Source organism: Brienomyrus brachyistius, chromosome 10 (genome assembly GCF_023856365.1).
Source record: "Brienomyrus brachyistius isolate T26 chromosome 10, BBRACH_0.4, whole genome shotgun sequence".
Classification (NCBI taxonomy): Eukaryota; Metazoa; Chordata; class Actinopteri; order Osteoglossiformes; family Mormyridae; genus Brienomyrus; species Brienomyrus brachyistius.
The window spans coordinates 20,762,541-20,779,711 of record NC_064542.1 but is presented as its reverse complement, the minus strand read 5'-3'; the positions used below and the strand labels follow the sequence as shown (position 1 = coordinate 20,779,711).

The 17,171-nt window shown below is 42.8% G+C and overlaps 3 protein-coding genes and 1 long non-coding RNA gene across 7 annotated transcripts; 3 read left to right on the top strand and 1 right to left on the bottom strand.

The window, feature by feature from the left end:
* The first annotated feature begins 2,441 nt into the window (after positions 1 to 2,441).
* Positions 2,442 to 3,581, top strand: LOC125750314 (C-X-C motif chemokine 6-like). 2 transcript variants are annotated; one of them, XM_049027921.1, is made up of 4 exons: positions 2,442 to 2,596; positions 2,749 to 2,872; positions 3,010 to 3,093; positions 3,184 to 3,581. In XM_049027921.1, the coding sequence occupies exons 1-4, from the start codon at positions 2,539 to 2,541 to the stop codon at positions 3,221 to 3,223; spliced, it is 306 nt and encodes a 101-aa protein (XP_048883878.1). In that variant the 5' UTR covers positions 2,442 to 2,538; the 3' UTR covers positions 3,224 to 3,581. The 2 variants fall into 2 exon arrangements, with proteins under 2 accessions (XP_048883878.1, XP_048883879.1); XM_049027922.1 differs by having other exon boundaries at positions 2,447 to 2,596; positions 2,755 to 2,872.
* Positions 3,582 to 5,726: 2,145 nt separating this feature from the next.
* Positions 5,727 to 7,351, top strand: LOC125750315 (C-X-C motif chemokine 10-like). Its single transcript, XM_049027923.1, has 4 exons — positions 5,727 to 5,877; positions 6,007 to 6,133; positions 6,370 to 6,450; positions 6,936 to 7,351. Exons 1-4 carry the CDS (start codon positions 5,820 to 5,822, stop codon positions 6,949 to 6,951), a joined length of 282 nt encoding a protein of 93 aa, XP_048883880.1. The 5' UTR covers positions 5,727 to 5,819; the 3' UTR covers positions 6,952 to 7,351.
* A 2,815-nt stretch (positions 7,352 to 10,166) lies between these two features.
* Positions 10,167 to 16,858, top strand: LOC125750312 (putative monooxygenase p33MONOX). Of its 3 annotated transcripts, none has more exons than XM_049027915.1 (8): positions 10,167 to 10,290; positions 11,687 to 11,726; positions 11,943 to 12,112; positions 12,225 to 12,345; positions 12,673 to 12,797; positions 15,063 to 15,190; positions 15,444 to 15,604; positions 15,723 to 16,858. In XM_049027915.1, the coding sequence occupies exons 2-8, from the start codon at positions 11,699 to 11,701 to the stop codon at positions 15,929 to 15,931; spliced, it is 942 nt and encodes a 313-aa protein (XP_048883872.1). In that variant the 5' UTR covers positions 10,167 to 10,290; positions 11,687 to 11,698; the 3' UTR covers positions 15,932 to 16,858. The 3 variants fall into 3 exon arrangements, with proteins under 3 accessions (XP_048883872.1, XP_048883873.1, XP_048883871.1); XM_049027916.1 differs by having other exon boundaries at positions 10,207 to 10,290; positions 11,671 to 11,726; XM_049027914.1 differs by lacking the exons at positions 10,167 to 10,290; positions 11,687 to 11,726 and having other exon boundaries at positions 11,873 to 12,112.
* On the bottom strand, positions 11,666 to 14,201 carry LOC125750316 (uncharacterized). Its single transcript, XR_007400316.1, has 2 exons — positions 13,994 to 14,201; positions 11,666 to 12,103 (listed from the first exon to the last, which is right to left on the bottom strand). It is a non-coding gene; the product is annotated as an uncharacterized LOC125750316 (long non-coding RNA).
* Positions 16,859 to 17,171: the final 313 nt, after the last annotated feature.

Sequence of the window (17,171 nt, the reverse complement as noted above, 5' to 3'; positions counted from 1 at the left end):
CCCGCCATACTTCGCCGCGGGTATGATGCCGCCCCCCGCCATGCTTCGCCGCGGGCATGATGCCACCCCCCGCCATGCTTCACCAAGGGTATGATGCCGCCCCCCCCGCCATGCTTCACCAAGGGTATGATGCCGCCCCCCGCCATGCTTCACCAAGGGTATGATGCCGCCCCCCGCCATGCTTCACCAAGGGTATGATGCCGCCCCCCGCCATGCTTCACCAAGGGTATGTTGCCGCCCCCCGCCATGCTTCACCAAGGGTATGATGCCGCCCCCCACCATGCTTCACCAAGGGTATGATGCCGCCCCCCGCCATGCTTCACCAAGGGTATGATGCCGCCCCCCCCGCCATGCTTCACCAAGGGTATGTTGCCACCCCCCGCCATGCTTCACCAAGGGTATGATGCCGCCCCCCCCGCCATGCTTCACCAAGGGTATGTTGCCACCCCCCGCCATGCTTCACCAAGGGTATGATGCCGCCCCCCACCATGCTTCACCAAGGGTATGATGCCGCCCCCCCCGCCATGCTTCACCAAGGGTATGTTGCCACCCCCCCGCCATGCTTCACCAAGGGTATGATGCCGCCCCCCCCGCCATGCTTCACCAAGGGTATGATGCCACCCCCCCCGCCATGCTTCACCGTGGGCATGATGCCGCCCCCCCGCCATGCTTCACCGCGGGCATGATGCCACCCCCCCGCCATGCTTCACCGTGGGCATGATGCCGCCCCCCCGCCATGCTTCACCGCGGGCATGATGCCACCCCCCCCGCCATGCTTCACCGTGGGCATGATGCCGCCCCCCCCGCCATGCTTCACCGTGGGCATGATGCCACCCCCCCCGCCATGCTTCACCGTGGGCATGATGCCGCCCCCCGCCATGCTTCACCGCGGGCATGATGCCGCCCCCCCGCCATGCTTCACCGCGGGCATGATGCCACCCCCCCCGCCATGCTTCACCGTGGGCATGATGCCGCCCCCCCGGCATGCTTCACCGTGGGCATGATGCCGCCCCCCCGGCATGCTTCACCGCGGGCATGATGCCGCCCCCCCCGCCATGCTTCACCGTGGGCATGATGCCACCCCCCCCGCCATGCTTCACCGTGGGCATGATGCCGCCCCCCCCGCCATGCTTCACCGCGGGCATGATGCCGCCCCCCGCCATGCTTCACCGTGGGTATGGTGTTCTTTTGGTGATGCACAGTGTTGTTTTTGTGCCAAACATACCTTTTGTTTCATCAGACCATAACACATTTTCCCACATGCTTTTTAGAGACATTTTGCAAAATTTAGCTGGGCCTGGATGTTTTTCTCTTCCCCATAGTTCAGACATATGGAGAATACGAAGATTCTGGTCATATGTAGTATACAACCAGTACTTTCCAGAAATTCCTGTAGCTCCTTTGGTGTTGCTGTAGGCCTCTTAGGAGCCTCCCTGACCAGTTTTTGTTTTGTTTTTTCACCAGTTTTGGAGGGACGTCCAGTTCCTGGTAAAGTCCCATATTTTCTCCACGTCTTGATGACTGTCTAGGGCCATGGAAATGTTTTGTACCCTTTTCCTGACTGATACGTTTCAGCAACTAGATCTATTTGATGCTTTGTAAGCTCTCTGCGGACCATGGCTTTTGCCGTAGGATGCAACTGAGTAAATGTCAGGAAAATCCGACTAACACAACTGAACTTTATTTGGGGTTAAATCAGAGTCACTTTAATTGTTGGCAGGTGTGTATCCAGAAAGACAGAACGCTGTAACTGATTCAAAAGGTGCGTCAACAAAGAATTAGTTTAAGGGTGTGCACACTTATGCAACCAGCTTATTGTAGGTTTTATATATATATATATATATATATATTTTTTTTTTTTTTTTTTTCCCCCACAACAAAAAAACAAAGTCTGTTTGTTTTTCACTTGAATTATACTATTAAAGGTCACATTAAAGGTGGGAAACATTTTGAAATACAATGGTGTCATTTCTCATTTACATCACAAAAACGTGGCATTTTAACAGGGGTGTGTGGTGTGTACACTTTTTATATCCACTATATATACCTATATATACCTATATATATATATATATCAAATTCTGTGCTAGACAAATGTGTGTGTGATATACATGCAAAATGCTCAGGTAACACATTTTCTTGAGGGGCTACAAATACCTTAGGAACTGACTTACTACACAAAAAGAAATCATGAACTAATGTAGTTCCTGCATGTAATACACTATGAGTAATTAATGATAAACGGACATGGGATTGGCACATAACTAACACTTAATTACCTGTTAATTAATGAATTAAGTGTACTGCTACGTTATTTCTGCCCTCTGCTAGTAGAGTGTTTCCAAACATCCATATTTTATAAGAAAAGTGCAGCAATATATAACAAACAAACACATAGGGGAATTTTCCCCTGGGTATTGGCTTCAGAAGGCGCTATATAAGTTAGAGCAGAAACGCTCTTTCTCACTCTCACCAGAGTGTCTGCAGCCACACGACCTCGACTCTCTTTTCAGACGCCTTGCAGCCCAGAGCTTCACCATGCAAGCCAGAACTCTCCTGCTATTCTCTGTCCTGCTCAGCGTGGCTCTCGCCCAGAGTAGGTTTTTCATGATTCATTAGTTACAAATTACTGACCAGAGATGTTTGTGTGTTAATCTGCAATGCAGCGTTTTTATTTATTTATTTATTTATTATTATTATTATTATTATTATTATTGTCATTATAGGCTGAAAACTGAATCTCTTAAGTTGCAGGGTTTGGCGGGGCACGTTGCCTCTGCCGTCGTGTCCGGGACAAGACTGGACCCCCCAAAAACATCCTGGACATTCAGATTTACCCCCCATCCAACACCTGTGACAGCATGGAGGTTGTGTAAGTAAAACATGAATGTTTGTGGTCTTAATTGTCTAATTAGACAGTCATCAGCAGATTTAAAGGCTTCCTGTGTGTTTGATGAGGGTAACGCGCTGTGGCATCTTACACTGTCCTCCTGTCCTGTACGCCTGCAGGGTTAGCCTGAAGAATGGGCTGCAGTACTGTTTGGATCCACGCCTGCAGAAGGTGCAAGATATGATCACCAACCTGAAGAGCATGTAAGTGTGTCTTGGGCCACGGTCTCCTTAACTTGATTGCGTGGCTTTTATCATCTGACGAGCCCTTCACTCTGCTCCCTTTCCAAACAGGAAGGCCCAGCTCAGAGGGACCAGCACTCCTGAACCGTAGGCTAGCTGTCTCTGCCGGTGCGTTCTGTGTGTTCATTCCTGGATCTGCATCCAAACAGCCTTTTAAACTATTCAACTGTATTCAAGACAAAACTTCACCAGCTATGAATCGCTATTTCAATGCACTTTTAGATTATTATCTTTTTTCTTTTTTTACATATTTCTCTATTTTTTTACTTTATGTTGCCTTAATAGTAGTTGCCTTCATATTCTTAGTTGTGTCGTACTTTGAGCGGAATACATGTATACGTAGATGGTAACCATGTCATTGAATCAACAACTGTATGTAAACTCTTCTTAAATGGCAGCTGAGAATGTCACACAATAAAAAATTTTATAAATAAAACATTTTAAGTAAATCTGAGCATTTCAGGTAATTTGTCTCACTCAACAACTCAGCAATTTTAATGGAATGTTTAATAATTTCAATAATGGCAAAATGATCATGTCACACGTTTAAACAGTAAATTTAAATGTGGAAAAGGGTGAATTTTTCATCACAGAGCCCAGTACCTGTAATCGTTCCTTCAAGCTTCATGGCTTAATTTTTCAAGGTGAATGGAGATATTTCATTAAGATTTTGTTTGCTTCAGGAAAAAATATGAAATTTAAGTAATTACAATTTAAATTTAAGGAATTACTTCCCTTTAAGGGATACTTCCCTTTTTGGAAACAAAATATTAAAATATCAGGTTTTACTTAGGTTCTGATTCAATTTTACCAGTGTTTTCACAGAAAGAAAAACAATGAATGATGATGTTTGTAACCTAAACAATCAATGGGAATTACTAGCTGATAGGAGTTCAGTGAATAATATGACTTATAAACTATATATAAGCCACTTATATGAAGTAAAACCACACCGCAACGAGGCCAGCTATGTTCATTATCTCCCTTACAGTGGACGCTTCGTGGTGCCGATAGTTGCCATAATTAAAAAACAAAATATGAAAAATTTGACCAACACGTGTGGAAAAATGTGAAGTGTTATAGCACCAACACGTGGCGGCACATGGAACTGCAATGTATTATAGAGGCTGGTATGAAATGCAAAGTCACGTATGGTCAATTGCCTTTAATAGGCCGACATATTCCTCCTTTCTAGTGCCACAGTGGCAGAGCAATATCCATTATAGATTCAATATGATGGCAGATCCTTTGTTCAACAAGACCGATACACACAAACTACATAGATGGACACAGTGCATATAAACCCTTTAAAATATCATCCTCCACCTCTTTATCTTGTACCACACAATTTGCAAGAAAAGCAAACAATTCAAGTTTTCAGAAAATAAATGAAAAACAATATATATGTGTGTGTGTGTGTGTGTGTGTGTGTGTGTGTGTGTGTGTGTTTGTGTGTGTGTTAATACGTCCTGGAAGCATGCTTTTCTTGAATTATTTCTCTCAGCGTAGATATTCAGCAGCATGGCAAACCTAGATTTGATAATACCCATTCCCCATGCTGAATCTGGGGATCAGCCAGATTTTCAAGGTCAGTGGTCAGTGTTCTGGGGACTCCTGGAATAGTGGCATCAGTTTTCAACTGTACTGAGGTCAGGGATCTGACTTGGCAAGTCCAGGATGTTTGTATTTTGTATTTTAGCTTTAGCTGTGTTATTTGGGTCATTCACATATACATTTTCAGTTTCGTAACAGAGGGCGGTGATTCTAACTTTATTTGTAATATAACTTTATTTGCAGTGATTCTACTTCCCTGCCACCCTCGCGAAAAAACCCAGGGGCTGGTGGTGAATTCCATCTTGGCACCATCCTGTAGAGCCCAGCTTTGCCTAGACTGTCCTCATTTTCCTGCTGGGAGCTGGGAGGGAGCAAAGACATGGACCATCTGGGTGCATCTGAGAACTTGATTGAGGAACACTGTTTTAATGTAAATGGATTAGTGAATTTCAGTGACTGGGTATGCACTGTACTGTAGGTAGACGACTATAGTATTAGTTTGGTTTCACATATTGAAAGAGATGCATTTTTATAAGACTATAACAAGCATGAACAGAAGCAAGAACATTTACAAGAAATTCAAGCATGCTGAAAAAAATCCCCTGACCCCCAGATAGGTTCACCTAGTAATACATCTGGGGGGTTTAGCCATCAAGGTCTTCTGTGGTCTACACCCTTCCTGCAGATTGTCACTCTGCTTTTGACAGCCATACAATGATTGGCCCTTCACTAGACTCCTTCACCACTATCAAGTTGCAGTTGTTTCTGAGCAAATAGTTTGTTTAATTTTCATTTTTTCATTTCCAGGAAAGCGCAACCCAGTGCCAAACGTCTGATTCCGTTATCACTGTGCCTTTCATCTCAAGGAATAATCCACACAAAGCTGCAGTAATTAAGACTTTTCTTTGGGTTTCTTTTGCCTGATGGAGAGAAATGAATTTTGGGAAACCACCACATTTCGATTGAGTGGAGAGAACGGTCACGGTTCCATTTCCTCTTCTACTGTCAGAAGTATGTGACATCATACCCACAGAGTACCGTATAAAAGCTCTTCTGCAAGCCAAGGCAGCAGCAGTGTCAGCTCACCACCTTGGTCACCACCGTTGTCACCAGCAGCACAGAGAACCTTCACCATGATCTTCAGAGTCCTCCTGCTTCTCTCAGTCCTGGCCTGCATCGCCTTCTCACATAGTGAGTGCCGTCCTTCTCTGACGCTCCAACTTTCAGTTCTTCCATCATTTTTTTCTTTTGTGCGTTTAAAGGTTTTTCTGTGAACTATTACCCTCCCCATTTAGCTGTGTCTTCCTTGTTGCTCCTCAGACATTGTGGGGGGGCGCTCGACGTGCCTGTGCCAGAGCACTCGTGACAATCTCGGGGTCAATCCTCGGAACATCAAGAACTTGGAGATTTTTCCCCCATCAAACTTTTGCGAGAAGCTGGAAATCATGTGAGTATTAACACCTGCATTCTTACGCAGATTTAATTCCCAATTCTGTTCCCATTTAGTTAGATGGTTTAATCAACACCTGAATCAGCATCTTGGCTTTTACCGAACTGCTAGTGCATTGACTTGCTTGGAACATTATTCCTCTTGTTAATGTACTCAAATGATCTGGCTTGGTGAACAGTAGCATAGTTGTCATTTTTGTGCTAATACTGATGAACCCACTATTGTGTTTCCAGTATCAACCTGAAGAACGGGAACCAGTACTGCCTGAATCCCGAAGCCCAGAAAATCCGCCGAATGATTAAAAAACTGCAATCGTAAGTTCATGCAATGATCCCCACTGGGAAAACACTGGGTTTTCACGATAGACAGCAACAGTAAGCTGCATCACTCAGATATTGTGACTCTTTAGGAATTTGCCTGAGCTCAGAAACACAAAGGATTGCTCATATTTGAATACTGGGTATTGGTTATGTACATTGCTCAATAATCAGCTCTCTTCATTTTTTTAGCCAAAGTTGCAGTCATGTTTTGAATATAAAACCAACTAATTTAAAATAGGGCTACATAATCTAGATCAGCAGGTGTTGATATCATCTGGGATGACTTACACTAAAGCTGGTTAGTTAAGTACACGAAGGAACACACTGAGGTCCTTCGCACGAGTCCGAGAGCAGAGCTTCCTGTTTACGCTACAGCAGCAGATGTATCCGAATGCGTGACTTTCGGGTTTCACCGCTGATGCGGTGTGAGACCTAGCCCTCCCAGGTCATGTGACCCTGATATCTCTCAACCAACCCAGGAAGATGATGCCCTGATGTGGAGGAAGGTGACCCCCCCCCCCAGCCGGCATCTGATTGGACACCGAAGCTGGACACGATCTCCCCGCCCCCAGATACAGGAACCACCCAGTCCTACTGATACTCATACAGAATGTATCCACATGTGTCATTTAAATAATTAATGGTATAAACATCGTTGTCTATTGATGTGTTCGTATTGTTACTAATCACAACCCTGTACTGTATAAGTGGTTGTGGAAGATGGCTGTATTCTGCATAATGCAAAATATATTTTTCTATTGCTGGTATTTTCTTAATATATATTTTCTATGTAGTATAGCACTATATGGCAAACTGCATTCAGTTTTTACATTGTATAACATACTCATTTATTATTATTTAACTATATTCAATTAATAAACACAAAAAAAACAAAGATCTATTTTTTTGCAATGTCATATTATAGCCTTGGTTTCGTGAAAACTGTCACGGGTGATTCCGGGTGATTCCGGCATTCCTGAGGACCACGGGGGCTCCGATCAATGGAGACTAAACCAAAAGAACTTTCATTTCCATCCACTTTAGCTGATTTATTCCCCAGAGACAATTTTCAGTTTTACTGGAATACAGGACTGGATGTTTCAAATCATATGTTTTTTCATATACCCTTAATACAATGAGATGCCTACTTGCACACCTCCTGCAGACTGTTAGTTACCGATGGAGTGAAAATGACCAGTAATTTGATATACAACATGCTCATATTTTATACCTATGAGCTACTGAGTAGCGTTACGGCTGGTGGATGGAAACCGTCTGCATTTTTTCAGGGCTGGACTGGGGTTAACAATCAGGCCTGGACTTTGGGGTCCCGCATGACCCCATATGCCAGATGGCCCTAAACACTGTGGACTGAATATTGGCGCCACCCTCAGGGCAGATTTATATTGCACCTATGCTGCCTGCTGGCCGCGCGCACTTACACGCCCCCAGCGGGAAACACAGACACCAGCCCTGCACCTCCCCTTCTGCTATCTGTCAGCTGAGGATTTGGGTGAGGCAGGGCTCCAGTAGGACCAGTGAACACCACTGCTGGTTCTGTGTTCTTGGTCAAGCAGTAATTGTGGACTTTCACTGGTTCATGGCAAATGAAGCACTCATGTTTCAGCATGGGGTGAATTACTTTCGAACTGATGGATTTTTTACAGGTGTTGCTCATTCTCGAATAAAAGCGTGCAGATGAACATCTCCGTGTGCTATCTTTCCAGTGGGAGCGGAGGAAAACCACCCACGCAACTTCTGGTGGAGGTTTCACGATAGGATTTGGAGGGGGTCCCACAGACCAGGGTAATACACAACACACCAACACACTGTCTGTCATCGCGGATTGCAACTGGGATATATGCTGGGAATGATCGTACTAACGGCACAAATGGTGCCGTTTCAGCCAAATGGCGAGATCGCCGTCCGTGGAAGTGACAATTTCACGTTGTTTTGTTTACATTATTCACAGCTGTCTTTTATTTACTAGCGTTTCACGTTTTTAACTAGAATGGGCCACAGCTGCGTGTTTCTGTACAGGAGGGTAGTGTTTGTGTCAGATTTACGTGAGGAAAATAATCCCCATTTACAATTCAGACAAACTGATATATTGCTTTGATTACCTTCCCTTTGTTGCGTAGGCGAGTGAATCCCTTCTGTCTTTGCCGAGCAGCTAATGGAAATCGATGGATATTATTATATTTATATTTTACCGGTAATACAGACATAAAAGGTACCCTACATTAGCATAAGAGTACACCACTCATTCTTACGGCAGACCACTCACAATATGATTATAAATCTGTTACTAAATTGACTGTACAATAAAATAATTACGACAGAAAACACAAGGAACTGGTTTCATGTGAAAGAAGATTTTTGCAAAGGTATTATGAACAAGCAGCCAACGGTATTATGTACGTAAAATGTCCAGGAATAAATACGTAGAACTTAACCTGTGTTAATTCGGGTTATATTCTAAATACTAATTCTTCTGGATGGAATTAAACCACCCCGAGGAAATCCACCTGTCGCCTACAGTGAGCGGGAGCCCCCTACCGACAGTTTATGGTACTTGGTATGAAAAAATAGAAAAAACCTCGATCGGCTGGGAAATACGGAGCCCATAAAGTTCGGAGTTCCTAGGGGGAAATATTAGTACCTTGTCCCTTTATGAGTACCGCAGTGGAGGACGCTATCTAAAATTCTCATTTACAGCTTCCTCGATCATTTGATTTCCAGCACGCTTCTAACATACAGATTAACACTATAAAGGTCAACAGAGCAACTTTTCAATGCATGACACAACTTCGCCAGTGTCACTTTAAAATGAGAAAATAATTCAATGTTGTGCCCGTATATCATTCTGACATTGACCTCATTGTGACTTGAATCCATTACAGGTTCGCAGCGTGTCAATCCAGGACATCCGCAAGTTCCCCTCTAAGGAAAACAGCTGATTATCCTGCAAACTATTTTAAGATCAATCTTTCCATTTTTAACAGTGTATTAAAGTCATACTGAAGTGACATCTCAGATTTTCTGCCAGCTGTTGTCTGCAGTCCCACTCCGTATATACTTCACATATGTCATGTCAATAACAGCCCATTTGCAACGTTACTTGGCTGACATTTCAGTTTGCCTCATGACCGAACATTTTAGGGGCGTGAGACAGATAAGCCATTCAAAATCATCTTCGCTTGCAAGTGCCACCCACTGGTACATCTTAATATACGACTAAAGAAAATGTTTAGAGAGACTTTATATCATATAACCTAGACATTCACCATTCAATGAAAAGAATAGTTCCTAACGTCTTCTGGCATTTTAATATTCACGGGATTTACAGTCTACATAATATGAAACCAAATCCACATCGATTAGCAAACTATACAGCGGTCCTATTTAGTGAATAATATTTTAGCATGACAATAACCAGTGAAATGTAGCCATACGCATGCGCACACAGACGCATTCACTGAAGTAATTTACTCTGCTTTTAGCGTTATACCCAAGATCATTATGTAATTTGAAAGATGCGTGGGAAAGCACTCTGTTGTACGTGCTTTGAGACATCTTGGAAGTTTATTTTAGAAGAAAAATAATAATCTATCAATAATCTATCTCAAGCGCATTTTTGTGCAGTTTAGTTAAATTTTATACAAGTGCCGGAAGTATCGCGAGAAAGTGGAGCACCGGCCACCAGGCGTCTTCTACTGAAAGTTAGAGTCACCACAAAAGATAATGACACATCAGATGTTGTGCATCCCAAAAGTAAATGCATTGCTATTAGCTGATTTGATTTTCAGTAATTCGATAAGGAAACGACACTAGGTGAGCATTGGGGGGGTTTTAACCGATTGCTTGTTTACTTCTGCAGGCTTAAAGAAATATAGTTAATGGATTAGATTTATTCTTACTGTGCGATTTCATTATCGTTACACTGAAATAAGTTATTAATGTCAGCAGGCATGAATACTGATAGTTTGGTGTCATTTTCTTTATGCAAAAAGTGAAAAGGTTAATTAGACGTACTAAGACCCTGAAATATGTACATGCTGTTCTGAAATTAAACCAATTTGTGACAGTCTGTTGGATTTATTAGATTATCCGACGGTTCGTGCCTTGGAGTTTTAAAGGTTGCTCCTATACTGTCAGTTTAACTATCATTTGAACAAGACACCCTGCAAAACTTCAATTCCCCCGGTTTAAATGGGAGCCGAAACTCCGATGTCGTTTAAGCGGTAACAGTTTTGTGCTTGAATTAATCCTAAAAAATCTTGTAGTTTGATAATTTTGATTCTTATGACAATTATGTAATAGTCAGATCCATTGTAAAAACAATAACGTTTTCCATTCTAAAATTGAAGTGAATTTCAAATGCAAGTTTGGGGAAACAAGTAGACGAAGTCGGAAGTACTGTTAACCTAGATGCAGGGTTATGAACTTAACGCTTAAAGACAACTCAAAGTCAAGACAAAATGTACCGCGTATGAGGCATTAACGACAACGATGCTGTATTTTGTTAATAACCATAATTAAAATGTTGGCTATTTTATATTTACTAACTCGTAACTCTATCGAGATTCCTGTGATCTATCGCGTGCAGTCCTTTTTTAAAATCTTTTTCCAGGCTTAGTCGACAGCCATGTCTGCAGCAGCGGTGTAAAATAACAGCGGTGAATTAGTTTTCTTCCAAATACCACGTTAAATATAATAATAATAATAAAATAATAATAATAATAATAATAAATAGATATTTCTTTAAAACTTGTAAAACGATAGTGAACGTCGAAATTCTGGATTAAAAAATCACTGACCTTCTTTGAGAAAGAGGGACTGGAACTATCCATTTAATAAATATGTAGTAAACAACTTCTTACTAACTCGGTTCATTAAAGAATGTCCATATTTAGTATTAGGCATATTCAAAAATACGCGTGTTTCAGATAAATGATTAATTCCGTTTGATGCAGATTGCCTAATGCTTGTGGGATTGCAGTTGTTTGTCTGGGCTGTCGTCCAATAAACTTAGCTTAGGGTATGGCCTGTTCTTTCTGCCTGATTGATCCTTTTTTGAGGCTTTCCTCTCAAACGTTTTGCATGATCAGCAGTTTTATAACTTCTTTTACTGAGCAGGGAAGTTACGGACCATCATAAGCATTTCTGTTATCACATTATTTATTAATTTTTTTTCTTTTCTGAACGAAACAGTTTTGTTTTTTCTTAGTTTTCCAGCATTATGGCATCCAGACGGGGGGACGTTCCTGGTAACTACATTCGTCTTTGCAGCTGTATACATCTGATGTGCTATTTTTAAATATTCACCTATCACAATGTAATCCAAGCCTTGCTGTGACAAATTTATGGATTGAAATAGAGCACGTTTGCCAATGATCCTTTTTTGCTTTGAATTATGCAGGAATTAATCAGAGGTGTGAGCATTTCTCTCTGTCTGCTTCTCCTGGTTCGTTGTCACTTCCCAGCCTTGGAGTCGGGTATGTCCGAGGGGCTCCCCATCAGAATTGTCCGGCGTGCCATCAGCTATGACGACGCCCTCGATGCACCAATCGGATCCCCTCCATCAGACATGATCGTTAACATCCTTTGGGAGAAGCCCGTCATTCCAGAGAGAAGGTTCCGCCGTCTGGTGGAGGTATATTGCGTAGATTAAAACGTTCTGTCTTTCATCAATTATTCTTATTTATGTTAATATTATTAATACATAGTAGTAGTAATAATAATGTGTTTTTTTTCTCCATGATTAGGAACCTGACCCAGATCATTTCCTGAGTCACACCGATACCTTGGATCCCAACGCTGCAAAGCCTTGGATACCCACAGTGAAGGCCAAAGCTTCACCTTCCATCATAAGCTCCATTATGACCAGTAAGATGAGAAAATCTGGTATATGAACTGTAATTTTAACTGGAAATGGGTTATAACATGAAATGATATAAAATAAGGAAGAATTATTTTTTTACTGAGGAATAAAACAAAAATCAGCGTGACTTATATAACAATTTGTGGAGCGCAGAATTGATTTTGCATTTATTCTGTAGGTATGTAAACAGGAAAATTCATTAGGAATTCTCTCTTTTGGCTACAGTTTAAGGAAGAAAAAAAAACAAGATAGGAGTTATTTAATATCAGAAGTTAAAGGAAATCCCTGCGTGAATCGGCATGCATGACGGGTCTGGTTTCGGCCACCCACAGAGCACACCCAAGACAGCATCCAGAGGTTTGAGCAGCATGCTGGGCTGACGGATGCTAGCTACACGCCACACAAGGGCCTGATGGCGGATGAGACGCGCTATCACCGCATGTCTGACGCGTCAAACGTGAGTGCAGGGGGGCTGGTAGATAGGTCTATGATAGATGGGAACTGAGGTCATTATCAGATAGTGCTGTCACACTAAAGAATCCCTTTACTTGTGTCTGGAGTAAAATGAGATTCATGAGAAAGGCCTCATTTCATAAATATATGCAAGATATTTGAGTTGATTTGCATTCTGCTTTCAGCATTTCCTGACTTGGAAGCTTCTAATATAACTTTGTATTGTGCATACAAGCAATGATTAATTTTGCACCCACAAAGCCAGATCTGTGCCACCGACCAGTTTTTAAATGCACTTTTACGTTCACAATTTATACCAATTATGATATAATACTATGCTATTGCCTATTGTGCATTAGAATAAATATATAAATACGAATATATTTAGGTAATTTACCCATAAATGTGTGTAATACAAATATAATTTAGTGGAACGTGTGGAGCGCAAACTTGTTTTCGGCATTGAATCGTTGAAAACAACGATGAAAACAAGTGTTTAACAGACGCACAACAAGATAAAACAGGTATGTAATAGACGCAGTAGTTTAACATGCAAGTAAACAAATTATGTAACGTTCAGGTCGGGAAGTGCGTTTTGTCCCGCGCTGTCATTGGCTACTTCACACCTCCATAATATGAGACGAGCCCCCTTTATGAGACGAACGGACCAATCAGGAGTCGCGTTGGGGGTTGGCGTTTCACAGGCCATTTTAGTGCCACGGTTCTATGCGAAAGTCATGGACAAAACCAGAATGTCTTTTCGGCACGAAAACAAGGGAAGCGCTCTCATAAAAAGGTACTGTAGTGGGTTTTTGTCTTAGCTGTTGGGGGATGTTTTACTGGATTTGTATCAAGGCTTCAGCTTGAAATCGAACCACGATCGTGAGATGAGCTAGCCAGCTAGCTAGCTGCCTAGCTAGCCTCATAAAGGAAAACATGGAATCTGGTTGTTTTTTTCTCGATATTTTAGCAGTAAACAACATGAAATTGTTTGCAAGAAACCTAGAACGCTATACACACCATGCATGTACAAAGGGTATTATGAATCCGATTGTAGGAATTATGCGTTTCTATTTGTAAGCACTGGACTTTAGGTACAATAGGCAAGAAGGAATTCTGGGGGAAACTATGTTCACCAAAGGCGCTGGAAAGCCGCCAAGAGCAGCTCCTTCGCTTCCGCTTTTATATATGAACCGCTACCTTTAGGATGAAGTGGTTCCATACCCATCGGGCGACTTCCCAGATATGTGGACGGCTGACATGCACAGGGCCGGAACAGCCTTTTTCTGAGGAGTTCTGAAGCAGCAGGACTGTCCGATCCACGCTGCGAGCTGCGCGCGCTGTCCGCCGGTGACGTATCGGTGTTCCGCCGGCATCCGCGTGCTGCTGTACCCCAGGGGCTGGGGTTTTCCTCTTCGGCTGTTGGGGGGGGGGGGGGGTCGTGCACAGCTGATTTATTGAGGCTTTCGTAAGCAGGCAGCTGAGGCGGATCTGCAGCTGGATCCAAACCGTGGGCCCTGATGTAAAATCAGTTGCTGTTTAATGTTCCAATTCGCTACATTGGTTGATTTACACATTTGAACGCAAAATGTGAACGTAGTTTGCTCTATTGTCAACTTCTGCTGCGTTACGGTGGGTAGTATATTAATATATAAAAGATTATTATGAAAAGATTGACTCATAATTAAGGACAGCAGCAGACAGAATACCTGTGGAATAGTCCTGTAATTTGTCACAGCCTCGAGTCATTTACGCCCTGGAGGGAATGGTGTGCGAAAATGAAATTTCGCAATCCATTTCGGTTTTATTTTTGTGCGGTGGAATGTGAACGTGTGTGTCAGTTTGATGATGGCAGTTCTTCATGTGCGTGAGCCGTGGTGTCGGTCTTCGTGGCATTCGCGTCCTGGTCACTTATTCAGCCGAACCAGATCCTGCTTGAGAATCGGGGATGGGTTCTTTGTTTCAGAAGCTGCTGGATTCACCATTCAGTGTATATTGCGTTTTTTTTTTTTTTTTTGGTAAACCCTTTGAGCTATTAAGAATTTTTTGTGAAGGGGAACAAGCAACGAGTGCGTTGAAGATCCTGTGCTGGTTATTGGCTTTCTCTGTTTGCTGACTCAAGTGCTGTTTTGTCGTCACCTTACATAACTGTTTGCAGATAGTATTTTAATAACCCCGCCTCCGCCCAGTTCCCACTTCTCCTATTGGTATTTTGAGAAGACCCCCATAGGGTGAGTTATCGCATTCGTTTGATGTCTCGTTCCTGCAGAAGCTGAAAGTGCCTGGTGGGGACCCCAAGGAGGACAGGCAGGGAACGTCGGCACCATCCACCCCCTCTGTTACCCCGAGCATCACCCCCAGTGTGACACCCCACGCCTCCCCCAGACTGAATCACAGGTACAGACATCAGCATCATACAACATGGTATCCAGTCTACAGGCTCATCCTTAACTGTACCCGCCCCACCCGATCATGTGCCCCAGTGCAGATACCCAAAGCTACACTCATAACTCTATGTGATCTATGTTACTCATGAGAGTAGGATGGGATGTGTGCAAAGACAGGGTTCCTGTTCTCATACTTTGCCCTTCACACGACACAGCATCGTTTCATTTCAGACGTTGATGCCATTCCGTCCTTTGTCTCCTAGGAGCTGGTTCTCCCAAAGCTCTGTGGCGCTTCTTGGTGATTCAGAGTTTAGAAGCACCGTCAACAGCGTTGATATGGGTGGCAACGAGGGTGGAGGAGGCGTGGAGCGTTGGGGGCTCTTCACGTCCCGCACCACAGTGCAAAAGTCCTCCACTGATCCGGGTGAGAAGGCTGTTTGCTTTACTTTCGTTACGCAACGTGTGACGCACATGAGGACGACAAAACTAAATACTGATCTTCCCCCCCATGTTTAAGCGGCTTCTCATCTGCTTTATTGCAGGGACTCTCAACCTGCAGGTCTATCAGGGAGAGAGGACCACCATCCCCATCGAGGAGATGAAGACCCAAGTCACCCGCATGGTTGAGGACTCCATCGGCCTCAAAGCCCCTAAACTGGAGATCCCAACCTTGGATGCAGTGAGACAGGTGCCCCGACCACACAACCTCAAACCCAGAGATTTAAATGCCCTCACTCCCTCTGGCTTCTGAAGGCCCCTTCTTCCTACTCGAATGTGACCTCGTTTCAGCTGGTCTGCCTTGTTCTTCGTCCGCTGGAGAGAGCGCCGAACCTGGGCCCCCGCAATCCTCCTGTTATGGTGCCAATTACTGGGTACTGCAAAGTCCAGGAAACTAAATGAACTGAACTTTAGATCATATATATGATTTTCCCCACTTCCATATTAATAAAGATCAGTGCCGTACAAATGCAATAGCTGGAGGCACTTTTTAATGTCTCTTTGTGTGTGTATATATATTTTTTTTATTGCATATTATGCTGTATGTACCCCCCCCCCAACCACCTGGCCATTTTTGTTGATTTGAGTGGCTGTGTGATGTGATATTGCGAGGAGAAAACGCTCTCAGGTCTGTGTAAAAACTGTAAAGACGACATACTTGTCTGTGCCAACGCATTAAAACATGGAACACTATTGTGACGCATGATTAGCATTTGCCTTTTCCTGTTTTAGCGTTACGGTTTAATAATGGAGATCTTTTGGTTGAGTTTTCCTTACGAACGTAGGGTGTGTAATGTTTTATTTGTTTGGCTAACCTGTTAGCTAATGTAAACTGACAATTACTGCCTTCTACCTAAGTTGTCCTTTGATTCCCTTTAACGTCAAGATGCTGTTACTTACGTTAAATGTTTTGTATGATATTTCATCCTTTTGTAAAACTGTCAAAAGATATTCTCTTAGTTTAATGTATATATGTTCAGAGTTTTGTGGCGCAAGTAGCTTCAAGAGTATATTGCGAGTTGCACAGGCATTAAATGTTAATTTTATATTTTGTATTGAATATGCTCTGGCATCTTTGGATCTAATGTTTTTTTTTTCCTTCATCAGAAATAATGATCTCATGGTGATGAGTTTTTTTTTTTGTGGAAAATAAAGTCATGACTTAATTTTTGCATTTACACACGTTGTTCTACATTATTGTGGCTGCGTATATTAAACAGTTAAATTTCCAACAGGTTTTGTCCCACCCCCGTTGCCAAATTGTTATGAAGTTACCTCATAGAAGATCATCGCAGTGTGTATATAACTAGATATTTTAGTTGCGAATTCCACCTCTTTAGAGCGAGTGGTTTAAATGTGTGAGTGATGTGTGACACCGGTAGGATTTTTATCTCCAGGATGGCTGTTTAGCCAGTGTGTCACCATGAATGCTGTAAATGCGAATTGTCGTTGTTTAGGTGTGAGTATCCACAACAAGCATGTATCCATTCGCA

Excerpts from the sequence above, each read along its gene's own strand:
- LOC125750312 (XM_049027914.1), top strand. The coding sequence starts at position 11,873 with ATGCAGGAATTAATCAGAGGTGTGAGCATTTCTCTCTGTCTGCTTCTC. Across the intron at positions 12,113-12,224 it reads GGTTCCGCCGTCTGGTGGAG|GAACCTGACCCAGATCATTT; the intron begins GTATATTGCGTA and ends CTCCATGATTAG. Across the intron at positions 15,191-15,443 it reads TCCCCCAGACTGAATCACAG|GAGCTGGTTCTCCCAAAGCT; the intron begins GTACAGACATCA and ends TTTGTCTCCTAG.
- LOC125750314 (XM_049027921.1), top strand. The coding sequence starts at position 2,539 with ATGCAAGCCAGAACTCTCCTGCTATTCTCTGTCCTGCTCAGCGTGGCT. Across the intron at positions 2,597-2,748 it reads CAGCGTGGCTCTCGCCCAGA|TTGCAGGGTTTGGCGGGGCA; the intron begins GTAGGTTTTTCA and ends GAATCTCTTAAG. Across the intron at positions 2,873-3,009 it reads TGTGACAGCATGGAGGTTGT|GGTTAGCCTGAAGAATGGGC; the intron begins GTAAGTAAAACA and ends GTACGCCTGCAG.
- LOC125750315 (XM_049027923.1), top strand. The coding sequence starts at position 5,820 with ATGATCTTCAGAGTCCTCCTGCTTCTCTCAGTCCTGGCCTGCATCGCC. Across the intron at positions 5,878-6,006 it reads CTGCATCGCCTTCTCACATA|ACATTGTGGGGGGGCGCTCG; the intron begins GTGAGTGCCGTC and ends GTTGCTCCTCAG. Across the intron at positions 6,134-6,369 it reads TGCGAGAAGCTGGAAATCAT|TATCAACCTGAAGAACGGGA; the intron begins GTGAGTATTAAC and ends TTGTGTTTCCAG.